Source organism: Nannospalax galili, unplaced genomic scaffold, assembly GCF_000622305.1.
Source record: "Nannospalax galili isolate Female #2095 unplaced genomic scaffold, S.galili_v1.0 scaffold388, whole genome shotgun sequence".
Taxonomy (NCBI): Eukaryota; Metazoa; Chordata; class Mammalia; order Rodentia; family Spalacidae; genus Nannospalax; species Nannospalax galili.
In genome coordinates this window covers 377,230-394,512 of record NW_008360304.1, presented here as the reverse complement: position 1 = coordinate 394,512, position 17,283 = coordinate 377,230, and the positions used below count along the sequence as shown (strand labels likewise).

Here is a 17,283-nt window from a genome sequence, read left to right as displayed (position 1 = left end):
GGAATCGAACCCGGGTCCTCTGCAAGAGCAGTCAGAGCTCTTAACCCCTGAGCCATGTCTCTAGCCCTGGAAGTAGTATTTTTATAATTATCACAAAAATTGAACAATTACCTGCTTTGGATTTTTTTTTTTCATTCTACCTCCTGACTGTCATCTATGTTTTGCCAAATTACGACAATATGATAGCACCTAAAAATAGGAGATGATCATTAAATAGTTTGACTTGAGTTAATGAATCTCCAGTTATTTATATCTAGCACTGTTGACAAAAGTAGGAAGTAGAAAATAAATAAATGCATGTGTTCCCTGCAGGTTTTTTTAAAGACTATTTTTATTTTTGTGTGTTTATGTTTGCCTGCATGTATATATGTGCATCAGATGGCAGGTACCCTTGGAGGCTAGAAGAGGGCATCAGATCCACTAGAGCTAGAATTACAGGTGTCTTTGAGTTTCCATGTGAGTGCTGGGAACCAAATCTGGGTCCTCTCCAAGAGCAGTAATGGTTCTTAACTGCAGAGCCATCTCTCCAGGCGCACCCTACTCTTTTGGGGCTGTTTATAAGTTTGGATATATAAAGCAAATAGAAGACAAGACAAATGCAATGAGGTCTCAAGCTTACAAAGAAGTCTTCATGGGCTGGGAATGTAGCTCAGTTGGAGTGTTTGCTTAGCATGCATGGAGCACATAAATCTGAGTGTTGGTGGCACATATCTATCATCTTAGTACCTGGGAAGGTAGAGTCAGGAAGATTAGAGTTTGATATAACCTGGGCTATATAGCAAGCTTGAAGTTACCCTGGTATAAATAAGATACTATCTCAAAGGAAACAAATGTTTTCATAGTTTGTCTTCTTTCACTGAAGTTCTGAAAACTACTAGTTAACAATGTAAAGAATTCTGTGTCTACATTGAAATTCTTAGAGCAGCATTCACAATTCTAGTCAAAGCCATTAATTTCACGCCAGTGGAAGACAGAAACAAACACAAAAACGCCTTTCAGAGACAGCAAGCCTCGCCAGCTTAGTGGAACAAGCACAAGATACTCAAACACTAACCCCAGCTGACAAAATAGAATGCTCTTGTTCAGAAAGAGGATTGTCTCTTAGAATAGCCTGGCTCTGGCTCAGGATCTTTATTACCAAGAATAAATTGTATGAAAGGTTGCCACACTATATAGCAGACCTCCAGCTGTTCTTCTAAGCAAACATCAATGAGATTTTGTGATAAGAGAGATTAACTTGGCTATCATACCCAGGGGCAGCCCTAGGCAGACAAACGAATTTATCACGAACACTTCTGTCCAACATGGCAAAAAGGAAGAAGGGAGGCTTAAGTACTGAATTAACTACCTTTAAATGTGACTTAATGTAGGCTTATTACTTTCAAAGGAAATAAGGCAAACATGAAATAGAATGGATTTTTAGTTTGTGTGTCAACATAACTAAAAACAACCGAAGCTAATTTTCTAGGAAGAAAAGTTTCCCTCTCTCCTGAAACTAGTATTGACTATAAGCCTGACACTTCCCAATTGAGATGAAATAACCAGTTATCCGTCATAATCATGGTGCAAGCATAATTACACTAACAATGCACTATGACATATGGAGAGCTATACTATCTAAGAAATGTCTCCATAGAAAAGGTTTGATGAGGGTTGAGGATTTATTTAGAACAGTGATCAAGTAATTGCCAACATGAGCAAGGTTCTGTGTTCAAATCCTCTCTCAAGGTTTTATGTATTCATTAAACTTTCCATAAAACTATCTATAAGGAACTATGATAGTTCCCATCTAAAGACTGATAATACTTTCAAGCGTTTAAAGGAAAGCTAAAAGGCTGGCTATATTTTTATTTGGGTTTTTTTTTGGGGGGGGTCTTTTTGAGAGCCACAGCTGGTTAGTCTGGCATTCGCTATGTAGACAAGGCTGGCCTCAACCTCATAGAGAACTGCCTGCCTCTGCTTCCCAAGTGCTGATACTAAAGGCGTTCAACACCATGACTGGTAGACTGGCTATACATAAATAATTAGCTTTCACTAATAGATACTTCCTACTTTACAAATTTTAAAATAGGGATGATTTACTATAATTTATGCTCCCAAAATTCTGCAAAGAAAGGAGTGAGAGGCTACTAGAGAGTTGGCACAAATATCTGCTGGACAAGCAGTCTCTAAGATGACACTAAGTCAGTCTCTAAGAAACACTTAGGAATTAATATCTAGAGAATTTACATTCTTTGCTCCTAGTAAGTAGGTAGTAAATGGCAAGGCTGAAATTTAAACTGAAACTCATATAGTTTAATCTAAACTCAGTGCTCTGCTATCCTACATTGCCCCCAAACCTGTATAAACATGTTCATGAGACTAATACTGAAGAATGGACAACCAACACCAATACTTTGAAGAGAAGCAGCCAAACTATAGTCTCTGGCCAGGGAAGATCCATAGAAAGGCCATTCTAGAGGCATGAGGGGAAATGAGTTATCTAATTTAATAGTTCCAGAGGTCAACTCTCTTCATCTGCAGAAAACCATCAGATAGGGTTGGTGGGATATAAAAGCACTTGCCACCAAGCCTGGCAAACTGAGTTCCACGCTTGTTAACCATGGTAGAAGGAGAGAACCAACTCCCAAAAGCTTTCCTCTGATGTCCAGGTATGTACACATGTGCCACTAATAAAGAAAATAAAATATTTAGAAAAAGAAAACTATCAGATAATTTCTATAATTGGCATATCTTCTGTGTTGGATAGCTTCAGTTACCAACTTGACACATCTAGGAAGAAGGAACCTCAATTGGGAAAATGCTTCTATTGGATTGGCCTGTGGGAATGTCTGTGAAGTATTTTTTTAACTGTTGTGTGGGCGGTGTCATCCCTGGGCAAGTGGTCCTGTGTTGTATAAGAAAACAGACTAGGGGCTGGAGAGATGGCACAGCAGTTAAGAACACTGGTTGTTCTTGCAGAAGACCTGGGTTCAAATCCCAGCACCCACATGGCAGTTAACAACTGTCCGTAACTCCAGTCCCAGGGTATCCGACAGCCTCTTTTGACCTCCACTGGCATTGCATGACACGGGTGCACTTACTACACGCAGGCAATACAGGCATACACATAAAATAAAAAGTTAAATTTTAAAAAAAAGAAAACAGACTAAACATAGGCCAGAAGCAAGCCAGTAAGCAATGTCCCTCCAGAGTCTTCTGTGCTTCAGTTCCTGCCCCACCCTCAGTAATGGACTGTCACCTGAAAGAGTAAGAGGCAATAAACCCTATCCTCCACATGTTGGTTTTGAACAGTGTTTTTGTTGCAGCAATAGAAAGCAAACATAACATCTTCTTTTCATAGACCTCTTAAAACTACCAATATAAAGAAAGTTTCTGGCCAACTCTGGTAATTTTCCATGTCATTTTTTTATCAAGGTTCTAATCCTTTCTCCACTGCTAGTCATGTCTCTGCAACTAAGAAAATTGTGAATTCTTGAATCACTTCCAAAAATTCTTCACCATCCAAGAGGAAGATATATTCAATGTTTCATTGGTCTAGTCTCACTTTTCAGACCTACTCCATTTGCTAATTTCACACTCCTGGACAAGGACATGCACTAACAGCCACTGTGGGTGTCATTATGTAATGTGGGTTTCACTCACTATGTAAACACAGAGAATATTTTTCAAGTTTAATGTCTTCACTGTAGTCACCAAAATCAGTTCATCCTATAATCGTTTTTGGTCTTTTGAGACAGGGTCTTTCTATAGGCCCAGCTGGCTTGGAACTCGCTATGTAGACCAAACTGGCCTTCAATTCACAGAGATCTCTGCCTGTCGCTTCATTTCAAGTGCTGGAATTAAAGGAGTGCACCACCATGTCCAACTTCATCCTATAATCTTAAAATTAGTTCCACCTCTCACTACTGAACAGAAATTATTATACAAGTGCTTGGATTTTTATTTAGAAATTTTCCTTAAAAAAAAAAAAAATCCGAGTGAGCAAGATGGCGGAGGAACCTGAGGCTGTGCTGCAGTTCCCACCTTCAGTGGCTGTGGCCGGCCAAGGCCCTTCGGAGGTCTCCCCAGAAACAGCCACCCCAGAGCCCCCGTCTTTGGCCGCAGTTTCGCCGGGGTCAGAGGAACCTCACAGTGACACTAAGAAAAAAACTGACATCCTGCTAAAGGCCATGGGAGACACCCCAATAATGAAAATGAAGAAGTAGGCAGTAGAACAAACTCGAACCATCCAAGGACTCATTGACTTCATCAAAAAGTTCCTTAAACTTGTGGCCTCGGAATAGTTATGTGAATCAATCCTTTGCCCCCTCCCCAGACCAAGAAGTTGGAACTCTCTGTAAGTGTTTTGGCAGTGATGGTAAATTGGTCCTACATTACTGCAAATCTCAGGCATGGGGATGAGCCACAGAGATAAACAACTTGCAACAACTTGATGTTTTCACAGAGGAAAAGCTTGGAAAAGTTATGATGCTGTGGCAAGAGACTTAATGGATATCAGCTAATCAGAATGACTCTCCTGTGACTTCTCTTTATGTATAAGAAAATATCCATGAGTGAATGGACTGAAAAATGAGATCTGTTACTGTACCAATCATCATGAGAATGTGTGCTCATTGCTCCTACCCATTACTATTTTTTCAGATCTGCTGCCAAGGTTAGAAAGGGGACCGGAATTCTTTTATTATGGTTCTCACAATGACTGAAATTATTTATGTGTAGAATTGACACTGTGTTGATTCTATGGTAAAAAGTTAATTTTCTAAAGGGTTTGAGGGTTTTAATTTATTTAGGGAACCTCTGTTGGGAATATGGAATGCTTACATTTTATCTACTGTATTGCTCTGTAAAGCCAAATTGCATTGACTTATCTAAATATCTTAAGTAGTCCAGTAGAGGGCAACCCACTTGGCAGTAAGGATTTGACAATTTCATCTTATAGCTTTGCCAGGTGATTATAGGGAGAAAGGCTGTTCAAGTTAATTTCTAATTAATATGTATTCAGGAGAGCAACTATGTTGACTAGAAGACTTTTGAAGAATATGCATAATTTAAATTATTTTGGGAAACAAGTTTTAAATATTCTGAGTAAGTAAGTCATAAATCTTTTCAGTCCTATCATTTATGATTTTGAACTTCAACCTGGGCACTATGATGTACACCTGTAATCCCAGCACTTAGGAGGCTGGAACAGAAAGATCAGGAGTTCAAAACCAGACTTAGCTACAAGAGAATTTATCTCGAACAAAGTTTGAGTCCCCATCCAATGTAGTGTGACTGTCTCTTATGCTATGTCAAAAGAATCGCTTAGTAAACCTGTCAACAACACTGAGTATTCTGAAATTCATCCCAAACCCTTGATTCTGAGCTCTCTTTGTGTATTTTTTAGTTTGTTTTTGTAGGGCTGGGGATCAAACCCAATGTCTTGTACATGTTAGGCAGGTGTTCTGCTGACCTGCATCTCCAGCTCTCACTGAATGTTTATCAAGGTATTTTTCAAGTTAAAAGCATTCAAAGATAATAGTTAAAAAACAGCCTCAAATTTTATGTGCATTCCCATCACTAAAAAAGACTATAATTTATGCTGATGTTAGACTGGTCATTGCTCAAAGTGACTTCCTCTGCATAACATTTGTTACTCCATTGGGAACCAGGCATGGTGGTGCACACACAAGCTAAGACATGAACATCTCAAATTTTCAAGGCCAGTATGTGCTACATAGAGAGACTGGTCAAAACAAGAAAATTAACCTTTTCCCCAAAACATTCCAATAAATTGAATGGAATGTCTAACTAGGATTTGAGGGTATATAAGAATTCCAAGTGTTCATTTTCAAAAGTAATGGCAGAAATTTATTTTTTTAATTAAAAAAAAATTAAAGCCTAGAACTACACTGTTTTGTTTTGATTTTGAGGCAGGGTTTTTGTGTCACTCAGGCTTAGCAGGAACTACTGACTAATCTGCCTCAGGCTCCTGAGTGCTAGGATTACAGTTGTACAGGACTGCAGCTGGCTCATTTTTAACTCTTAAGTCCTAGAGTATGTTTTATGGCTAGTATTCAGCTACACGTTAGCATTAGAAGATCCTGTGTAAAATAATTTACAGTAAGGAAATTGCTGCTCAGTTCTCCATTCCTGCCTAAGAATGAAAGTTCTTGATTTCGCTTTTACCAGTAACCCTTTGGAGTAAATTAAGGCAGGTAATAGTGGAATTGCACTGACAGTGAATGTACAAAGTAAAAGACTGGAAAAGAAAGCTGCGAAGTGTTGAGCAGTATGAGTTGCATATGGAAAAGATCTAGTGTAGCTTTACCCACTTAGAGGTTACTGAAACATATGTACATAGATTTTTTTTTTTTTTTTGGTCTTTTTGAGACAGAGTCTCCCTGTAGCTCCAGCTGTCCTGGAACTCACTATGTAGACCAGGCTGGCCTTGAACTCAGACATCTGCCTGCCTCTGCTACCCAAGTGCTGGGATTAAAGGAGTGCGCCACCACACCCGGCCATGTACATAGATATTTAACAGAGGAGAAATGCACTGAATTTAATGTTTGTTAGTGTTCCAGATAACAAGACTGTTTACTACTTCTACACAACCAAAAATACTTGAGTTTGAATTTGTAACATTTTTTAATCTAAATAACTTAACAGCCTATTAAATCAAAAGTTACCTAAAAAAATAAATAAATCCTTGGGCTGGAGAGATGGCTCAGTGGTTAAGAGCACTGGCTGCTCTTGCAGAAGACCTGGGTTTGAATCCCAGCACCCACATGGTAGCTAACAACCATTTGTAACTCCAGCCAATTCCAGGGGAATCCAATACCCTCTTCTGACCTCCGTGGGTACTGCACAACATGGGTGCACTTATATACACGCAGGTAATACACTCACACACATAAAATAAAAATAATAAAACATATTTTAGGTGTTGGAGAGATGGTTAAGTGGTTAAGAGCACTGACTGTTTTGCAGAAGACCTGGGTTCGAATCCCAGCACCCATATGGCAGCTAAAAACTGTCCATAACTCCAGTTCCAGGGGATTTGACAGTCTCTTCTGTCCTCCAGCACTTACCTACATGCAGGCAATACACAAATACACATAAAATAAAAATAATAAATAAAATATTTAAAAAAAATTTTTAAAGGCAAAAGAAAATCCTGTAGAGCAGGAGGTATATGAGGTACATGCCTAAATACCCAGCACACAAAAGGATGAAGAAAAATTCAAGAGGTCAAGGCCGGTCTGGGTTATACAGTAAGTTCCAGACCAGACAGTTATACAGCAAGACCCTATCTAAAACAAAACCAAGCAAGTTTTAGATATTTGGGTATTTCAAGAGAATATTAAATTTGTCCACTTTTCTCAAATGTGTGCACTGTGAATATAGCAAAAGCTCCTCTGACTACATCTGCTCCAGTCCTTCTTAGAACAGAAGTTACTGCAGTATCTCAAACAAGTACAACTGTCAGTTTGCCGTGGACTACATTTTGTGCATCAAATTTTTCCCAGGGAAAAGAAGAGATCTCCATTCCATGTATGTGCTCATTCCTGAGGATGGCAAGGAACTCTTCAGACTTTGCTGTATTTTCCCACTGCCAAGAGGATATGTCATAGGGGTAAGCACAAATTGTAGACCTCTGCACCAAAACCCCAACCAGAATTATCAACAGACTCAGCCAGAAAGGGCTAACCTAAGTCTCAGAGTCACTGGAAATGTTCTTCAAGTTTAAATCCTGTCCACTGCAATGAGCTGGATTCTTTTACTGTAGGACTATCAAAAATGTCCTCAAGCAAAATCTGAAATAGAAGCAATAACTCCACAGATCATCTGGGGACTAAGATAGTACTTTTTAAATTTTTTTCTGATTATTTTATGTGTATGAGTGCCCATATGCATGTAAGCGTACCCATGTATGCAATGCTCATGGAGACCAGAAGGCATCTGATTCCCTGGAATGAGTTAAAGATGGTTGTTAGCCTCCATGTGCATGCTGGAAACGAAACTCGGGTCCTCTGCAAGAGTAACCAGTGCTCTTAACTGCTGAGCATCTCTCCCTAGGATAGTATTTTCAAGTAGGACTTGGTCCTGGACAGTCACCACTGTATTACATACATGGCCACTAGTCTGAAAGCAAATACTACCGAAATCCTCCCAAGTGACCTGATTGTCATTATAAAATCTACTGCAACACTAGCACTCAAGAGCAAAGCTCTACTCAGAAACAGTGGAGCAACTACAAGTAGAGAACACACTGAGATCCTAAAAATCGAAGTAAAAAAGTAGCTTCCCCCAAATTTGTCTCAAACACTGTAAACAGGAGTCAGTGAGATGGCTAAGTGGGAAAAGTGCTTGCCACAAAGCCTGATGATCTGAGTTTGATCTCTGGAACGCATAGGGTAAAAGGAGAGAACCTACTCCTGAAAGTTGTCTTCTGACCTCCACATGTGTGCTGTAGTGTATGTATGTGTGCATGTGCATGTACACCCCCCCCACATACATCCCACACACAAATGTAACAAAAATTTGTTAATGTAAGCAGGCTCTTATTAGACCATTTTCAAGAAATGTAACTACCAGAGAAGTTCCACATCTCCCAGCAGTTCCAGTGGTTGCTTCGGACCCAAGGCAGACCAGTACTGAACCTGATGAGTTAAGGACTACTGGGGACCAGCTTTAACGCTGGGTTAGGCCCTCAGGTAAGGGGAAGTTCCACATCTCCCAGAAGTTCCAGCTATAGTTGAGGAACCAGGGTTGGGACTTCCACAACTCACAAGGAAAGCTACAGACATGGGCAGGAGGCCCTAGCTGACACTGGTCAATACCAGATCCTCAGGGGAAGGCCCAAGATAGAGTACTTGCCTGACATGAGCAAGGGTCTAGGTTTAAGGCCCACTGCAGCAAATAAATAAATAAATAAATAAATAAATAAATAAAAGAGCTGTCATCTGAACTGATAAATAAATAAATAAATAAATAAATAAATAAATAAATAAATAAAATGCCTCTTACTGAAGAATTACTAAAGAATTGTATAACCTTACATAGATATCGCTTAAGTAATTAAAAAATTGTGATAGCTTAAAAACTAATCAAAATATTTAAAGATTTGATACCTAAGAATTAAGCCAAGCATTTATCAACCCTGAGTTAGGTATCATTCAGCTGATAAAAATCAATATCAAAGATCAGAGTTGGCCATTAATGCAATTCCTATTCTTTAGCCTCTGATGAAATGACTACAACCAAAGAGTCATTCTCTAAAAGTTGGACAGGAGACTGGAAGGGAGAAATGATGCTTCTTGAAGTAATTTGGTTAAGAACAATGGCCTCACGTGTGCTCACCTGACAGAAGGCCATGGAAGTAATGGTCCATTTGTACAGCAACAGTTAATGATACTTACTATGGCAGACACCATTTTATGTTTAATTCAACCAATTCTATAATTTTTTTTTTTTTTTGGTCTTTTTGAGAAAGGGTCTCCCTGTAGCCTCAGCTGGCCTGGAACTCACTATGTAGACCAGGCTGGCCTTGGTCAGAGAAATCCACCTGCATCTGCCTCCCAAGTGCTGGAACTAAAGGCGTGCACTACCATGCCCAGCTTCTATAATACCAGAACTATCCAAGACTTATTAGAATGCGTGAAAAAATGTTCAATAGAAATGATTAAGAATATTCAAAAGCTAGGTGTGGTAGCACATGCCTTTAATTCCAGCACTTGGGAAGCAGAGGCAGGTAGATCTCTTTGAGTGCAAGGCCAGCCGGGGCTACATAGCAAGACCCTGTCTCAAAAACCAACAAAATATTATAGTATATTACTTGTCACGTTTCACAACAAAGTAAAATGATTACACGCACAACGGCAACATGGAAAAACACAGACTCAAATGAAAAAGCAAAACATACTGTGTTATATACACATATTTAAAGACTAGAAGAAATGCTGAACAAATGAAAAGTTCTTATGTAGATACCCATACTGCTGCTGCTATAACACTATTGGTGAGAGGCAAAACGAAACTTAATACTTATATAAGCATACTTACCACAGTGGGATTGCCACTACTTATCAACTGGCTGACTTCATGAAAAATGCTTTTGCAGTCAATTGATTTATCCAATGATCCTCTTTTTACAATTACCGCTACTGCTAATAGAATCTGTTCCCGAACATACTTTTGGAGGCTGGAAAACATAAAAGTTGTTGTGAAAACATCTACTAAATCTAATATAAAAACACTCCTGAATTTCTTACTGCTCCCCAAGTGACTACTTACGCTGTTTACATCTGAGAGTGGTACAATCTACTGTGTTACATACAGACTTAGAGGTCTGGAATCAAGTCTAGGTCTGTTACTGGCTGTGTGACCCCAGTGGCTTTCTCTTCTTTAAAATGCAGATAACGCTGGCAGGTTAGTTCTTAGCACTGTAAGAACTAAGTGTTTCATCTTAACCTGAGCTACCTAGTGAATTTCAGGCAAGGCAAAAAATAAACCAACAAAAATGTTGCTAGGACTGTGCCATTACATACATACTAAGCACTTCAGGCAGTGTTCAATAAATGCTGTCAGTTCCCTGTTGAATACTTGGGGTGGGGGTATCATCACTAAGATTAAGATAAATTCTGACCTAACATCCATCTCCAACCAGCAGTTTCTCCTATTACCCTTTAATGTGAAAAGTCAAAATCTCTGCTATCCGAGGTAGAGAACTAGGAAAACAAATTCTAAAGGTGTTTACAATATCCTACCCAAGTTGTGTACCTCTGCATGACAATACAAATATCCATCCCAAGTTAAGGTATTCTGAAGTCCATCAATCTCTAGGGCACAGAGACTTAAAACACAATTTCTGAACTTCTCCTTAAAGGTTAGGCTCAGAAAACATTAATGTTATGATACAACGATGCAAATGCCATAAATATAAAATCTTGTGCCCTTGAGACAGGCCACATTCCTTAGATCAACCATTTAGAAGACCAATCCTAGCTTTCCTGGAAGAGCCACAATTTCCTTTTGTCCAGTGTAATTATTAACAGTGCTTACTTTCACCTGCCAAGACGTCCCAATATGGACATAAGTTATACGGTCATTCCTTTCTAAGATTTGTGATGGCTAAGTGCCCACTCTGCTCTCTGACTTCACTCTTTCCACACACAAGCAGTACCACAGGCATATGGAACGTCTCAGTCCCTGGCTCCAAACTCCTATTCCAAGACTATGAACTTCTATTCCCTCTGCCAAGACTGTGATGTCACTTTCTCCAGAAACTTATTATTAAAGGCTCCCAAGGCACCAAGACATGATATGACTTATCTGTACCCACTCCAAGCAAAGTAGTATATAAAAAACTCACTATTCGACATGTAAAAGGTGTTTATACAAAGTAAATGATAGCTACTAGAAATGTACATAAAGCAAGTTTTAAATATCTCTATTGGCAAGTATTAGAAAACAAATAACCTTTATTTAGTCTTATGATATGCAAGACTTTCTGTAAATGAACACATTCAATACTCATAAATACTCTTATTTCCTCCATTTATCATCAGAAACTTAGTACACAAGATTATAGTCACATAATTTGGGCAAGGTCACAGAGTCAAGTATGGCAGAATAGGGCGTAAATTCCTTTCTTGACCACTGTGCTACCTGCCTCTTTAAAAGAAGGCACATCTATCTCACTTGATACAAATTTTGCCTCAATTAGGAAGGGAAAAAAATCTGTACATGTAATGGCCTCTGCCTCTGCCTCCCGAGTGCTGGTATCAAAAGTGTGCGCCACCACGCCCGGCTAAACAATATTTTTTTAAAAAAGAAAGAAAGCCAGGTGTGGTGATGCACACCTGTAGTCCTAGCACTTGGGAGGCAGAGGCAGGAAGATCTCTGTGAGTTCAAGGCCAGCCTGGTCTACATAATGAGTTCCAGGACAGCTGGGGCTACAGCAAGACCCTGTCTCAAAAAAAAAAAACCAAAAAAAGAAAAAGAAAAACACATACTTATACTTGAGAAAGAAATCGAATGTGACAAGTTAATTGAGCTTCCAGTAGGAAAGGGATATGGATGCGCTCATCATGCTATTCTATCAATACTACTGAAAGTTTTAAAAGCTTTTCAAAATGGCGTGGGGGAGGGGGCTCTGCTTCTCTAACATGCACAAGATTCTGGGTTCTACCCGTATCACCACACATATAAAACACACACACACACACACACACACACACACACACACGTTTGGGAAAAAAATGTATTTTAGCCAGGCATGGTGGCACACACCTTTGATCTCAGCACTCGGGAGGCAGAGGCAGGCGGATCTCTGTGAGTTCAAGGCCAGCCTGGTCTACTTAGTGAGTTCCACTTCCACGCCAGCTGGAGCTACAGGAAGACCCTGTCTCAAAAAAAAACCAAAACAAACAAACAACAAAAAAATGTATTTCAACAGCTTCTGAACTAATCAAAATGATGTAAGAATGGAATTAATTTTGGGGCTGGAGAGATGGCTCAGCAGGTAAGAGCACTCGCTGCTCTCGCAGAGGATCAGGTTCCATTCCCAGCAACTACATGGTGCCACAGCCTTCTGTAACTCCAGTCCCATCCTCTTCTGAATTCAAGGGACACTGCACACATGTAGTGCAATTACATACATGCAGGCAAAATGTGTACACATTTTAAAAAATAAAAAATAAAATCTTTTTAAAAAATGGAACTAATTTGTGTACACAAATAGACATCAGTGAATACCTGCCCAACACTGAAATCTGCCCAGCTCTGCAGAGTTCTGGGGTTCCCAGCTGAAGGTGGGAAAAGGCTGTGATAAACATGTAGCTCCAGAAAGGAACCTGTCAAGGAGTCAAGAAGTTCTGCTGTGACCCTGACTCCTTATAAAAATCTGCTCCGTGGTGACAGCTGAGGACTCCTAGAACTCTGTCTCATTTGACCTGGATCCAACCATATAACAGCCAATCAAATTACTGTTCTACAGGTAAAAACAAAACAAACCCTCAGAAGCTTTATGACAACACCCAGATCCAGGGCCATATAAACTGTTCTTTAGACCTAGGGGCCTAAATACTAAAACTACTAATAGAATACATTTTTTTTCTTTCCAATTTTAGAGACAGTGTCTCATACTGTAGACCACCTTAGCTTTGAACTTAGAGCAATCCTCCCGTCTCAGCCTTCCAAAGGCTGAAATTAGAGGCATGAGCCACCCTGTCCAACTCAATTGCTTTCTGATGGTTTACCCACACCATATTAGGGACTGAACTCAGGACCTTGGGTACTCTACCTCTGAGCTATATACCCAGCCCTTAATTTTGTTTTTTTTTAGATCTTGCTAAATATAAATATGGACACCTTCAGATTTCTTCCTTTTATTATATAAATATAAATGCAAAGACTTCTCTTAATTTCTGCTTAACAGTAAGAATACAACATTGAGGGGCTGGAGAGATAGCTCACCATTTAAGAGCACTGGAAGCTCTTGCAGAAGACCCAGGTTCGAATCTCAGCACCCACATGGCAGCTAACAACTGTCTGTAACTCCAGTTCCAGGGGATCAGGTGCCCTCTCTGTCCTCTGCAGGCACTGCATGACACAGGTGCACTTACATACATGCAGGTATAACACTCATACACATAAAAAAATAACTAAGTAAACCCCCCAAAGTTTATTAGGATAAAGATCAAAACAACCATCATTTTTTAGTAAAATGTAGCAAGAATGTGTCTCTTTTCATATACGAAATTTTAGGAATTTTAATGTGTATAAGTCATAGTATACGAAAAAAAGAAAGGACAAAATAATGCATCAGCCAAGTGGTATAGGCCTGTAATCTCAGCACTCAGAAAGTCAATTTGAGCTCTACAACAAGACAGCAGGATTCTGCTTCAAAAATTAAAAACAAACAAAAATGCAACAAACACCTGTTGCTACTGTCAATACTTTGACTTACTTGTATTTACTTTTCTTTATGTATAGAGGGGCCAAAAGAAAATAGTCCTATCGTGTAGCAGGAGGCTTCCAAAGATGGCCCAGACTCAGAGCCCTGGGATTCAGTGAGAATTCACTTCACTTCTTGGTCCACAAATAGCCCGCCAAAAGGAGCCCACACCTCCTCCATACCCTGCTCGCGAGCCCAGTGACTGCTGACAGACTTCGTGGCACGGACCAATCAGAAAACGATACGGTGACTAAAGGGACTTGGGGGTGGAGAAAAGGGAAATATAAGGCCTGCCCCCTCCTGCATTAAACGAGCCTGCAGCACCTCGCCTAGTGCTTGCTTCTACCCGACTCCCAGGGTCTGTGTGTCCTGACTCCACGCCTCTTGCCCCCCCCAATCAGCAGGGGACCTGATCCAGGTTAGGGTCTTCTCAGCTGGCCTGAGGAGAACCCACAACACTAGCGGGTCTAGTAAATATGACCAATGGAAACAACAAAAAGGCAAGCTAGGGACTGGAAAGATGGCTCAGCAGTTAAAAATACTGTTCTTCCAGAGAATCCAGGTTCGGTTCCCAGAACCCACAGAGTGGCTAACAACCATCTCTAAGTCCAGTTCCTGGGGATCTGAGACCCTCTTCTAGCCTCCATGAGTACTGCATGCATGTGATGCACTTATATGCATGCAGGTAAAACACTTATACACATAAAATAAAAACAAGGCAAGTTAATATTATACCCAAATGGCCCCACCAAGCATATAAAAATCAATCCAGACAGCTAGCACAAAGAAAGTTTAAAAATCAAGATGAATTTTCGTTATTCTATAAAAATTAGATAAACAAACTACCCTCTCCTCCCACACATGTATATATGTTCATCTATGGGACATTTCCTGCTAAACCTCTGATGTTTAGGCCAAAGTAAGCTGGCATTTTTTCTCGCACATATTTTCCTATATCTGAAGCAGTTAGCAGTTAACTAAGTGCTAAAGTTGTGTCAGAAATTCTTGTTTTAAAAAATTAATTCAGGGGTTGAGAGATGGCTCAGCAGTTAAGAGCACTGGCCTCTCTTGCAAAGGACCCAGGTTCTGTTCCCAGCAGCCACATGACAACTATCAACCATCTATAACTCCAGTTCCAGGGGATTCAATGTCCTCTTCTGGCCTCTGCAGGTATTGTATGACATATGTACACTTACATATATGCAGGTAGAACACTCATACACATAAAATAAAAATAAGTTGGGCATGCTGGTGCATGCCTTTAATCCCAGCACTTGGGAGGCAGAAGCAGGCAGATCTCTGTAAGTTCGAGGCCATCCTGGTCTACACAGTGAGTTCCAGGCCAGCTGGGGCTATAAGAAGATCCTGTCTCAAAAAGATCAAAATAATAATAACAATAATAATAATAATAAATCAAAAAACTTTTTATTAATTTAGAGCCTGATGTCCACCAGCTGACTAGATTCAAGTTTTGCTTTATTTTGTTTTGTTGCAATGCTGGGACTAAAACAAGACCTTGTTGAGCCAGGCATGGTGGCACACACCTTTAATCCCAGCACTCAGAGGCAGAAGCAGGTGGATCTCTGTGAGTTCCAAGGCCAGCCTGGTCTACATAGCAAGTTCCAGGCCAGCTGGGGCTACAGAGACCCTGTCACCAAACAAACAAACAAACAAACAAACAGGGCCTTGAATATGATAAGCAAATGCCCTACACTGAGTTGCATCCTTGCCCAAATCTGAAATTTTAAGAATATGCTTATCACCAGTGATGGTTCAAGTGATGGATATTGTCTGTGTCAATTTGACACAAACTAGAATCAACTGGGCAATAGTTCTTTGAGCATGAGGGCCTGTCCAGATTATTAACTGATATGGGAAGACCCATCTTAATTGTGGGCAAGACCTAGTCTATATAAGTAGAGACAGGCATCTGAGCAGCTGCATAATTACTCTCTGCTCCGGACTATGGATGCGATGTGACAGCTCCCTCAAGCTTCTGCCGCTATGACTTCTCTGCTACAATGGGCTGTACCTGGAACTGTGAGTTGAACCTTTTCCTTAAGTTTCTTCTATCAGCATACTTTATCATAACAGGATAAAAGCTAAGACATCGCCATTAATACATGCTCCAGTCTAGGGCACACATATTTCTGATTATATAATAAACTTTTTTTCAAGGATTGAAATTGAACAACTAAAGTATTCAAGTGCATGAACAGGAAATACACAATGTACACTGATTATCTTTAAAATAGTATTTGGAGACTGGGGGTATAGCTCAATTGGTTGAGTACTTGCCTAGCATGCATGAAACCCTGGACTAAAACTGGACACAGAGGTATACACCTGTAATCCCAACATTTAGAAATGGAGGCAGGTAGATCAAGGTCATTCTTGGCTAGATAACAAGTTCAAGACCATCCTGGGCTAACAAGACCCTGTCTCAAAAACCAAACAACATGCTGGGCATGGTGGTGCACGCCTTTAATCCCAGCACTTGGGAGGCAGAGGCAGGCGGATCTCTGTGAGTTCAAGGCCAGCCTGGTCTCCATAGCAAATCCAGGCCAGCTGGGGCTACAGGGAGACCCTGTCTCAAAAAGACTAAAAAAAAACCCAAACAATAAAATCTCAAAAGAATAACTGGGGCTGAGCGTATCACCAAGAGGTACAGCATTTGCCTAGAATTCACAGGCCTTGGGTTCAATACCCAGGACCACAAAGAAATAAAATAGTAATAGTAATAATTAAATAATACTTAGTGCTTGAAAGATGTAAAAAGAATAACCAGTAAGCTGGGTACAGTGGCTCATGACTATACTCTCAACATTTGGGAGGCTATGGGAGGAGGGCTGCTGTCAGTTCAAAGCCAGTCTAGGGTACAGAGTAAGTCCTTGTCTGAGAGGAAAGGGAAGAAAAAAGAAAAAGTTGTAAATCAATTTTTCCCCCAAACGCTGTGTTAATTATTTTCCTATTCTTTTTTAAAATTGCATAAATGGGTCTGGAAAGATGGCTCAGGGGTTAAGAGCACTGGCTGTTCTTGCAAAGGATCAGAGTCTAGTTCCTAGCACCCACATGACAGCTAAAAGTCATCCGTAACTCCAGTTCCCAGGGATCCAATACCCTCTTCCAACCTCTACAGTCCTTGCATGACCTTACAGGTGCACTTATATACATGGAGGTAATACACCCTTAACACATAAAAATAATATTAAGTGCTGGGCATGGTGGCGCACGCCTTTAATCCCAGCACTTGGGAGGCAGAGGCAGGCAGATCTCTGTGAGTTCAAGGCCAGCCTGGTCTACATAGTGAGTTCCAGGACAGCTGGGGCTACAGGGAGACC

The 17,283-nt window shown here is 40.3% G+C and overlaps 1 protein-coding gene and 1 pseudogene across 5 annotated transcripts in view; one reads left to right on the top strand and one right to left on the bottom strand.

The window, feature by feature from the left end:
* The window catches only part of Xpo4 (exportin 4), a 158,658-nt gene that overhangs the window by 106,016 nt on the left and 35,359 nt on the right, over positions 1-17,283 (bottom strand). For all 5 annotated transcript variants that reach the window (XM_029559238.1, XM_029559237.1, XM_029559239.1 and 2 more), the window contains one exon: positions 10,048-10,186. In XM_029559238.1, the coding sequence (XP_029415098.1) occupies positions 10,048-10,186 (139 nt within the window). The remainder of the gene's footprint in view (positions 1-10,047; positions 10,187-17,283) is intronic.
* On the top strand, positions 3,990-4,431 carry LOC103726715 (annotated as a pseudogene).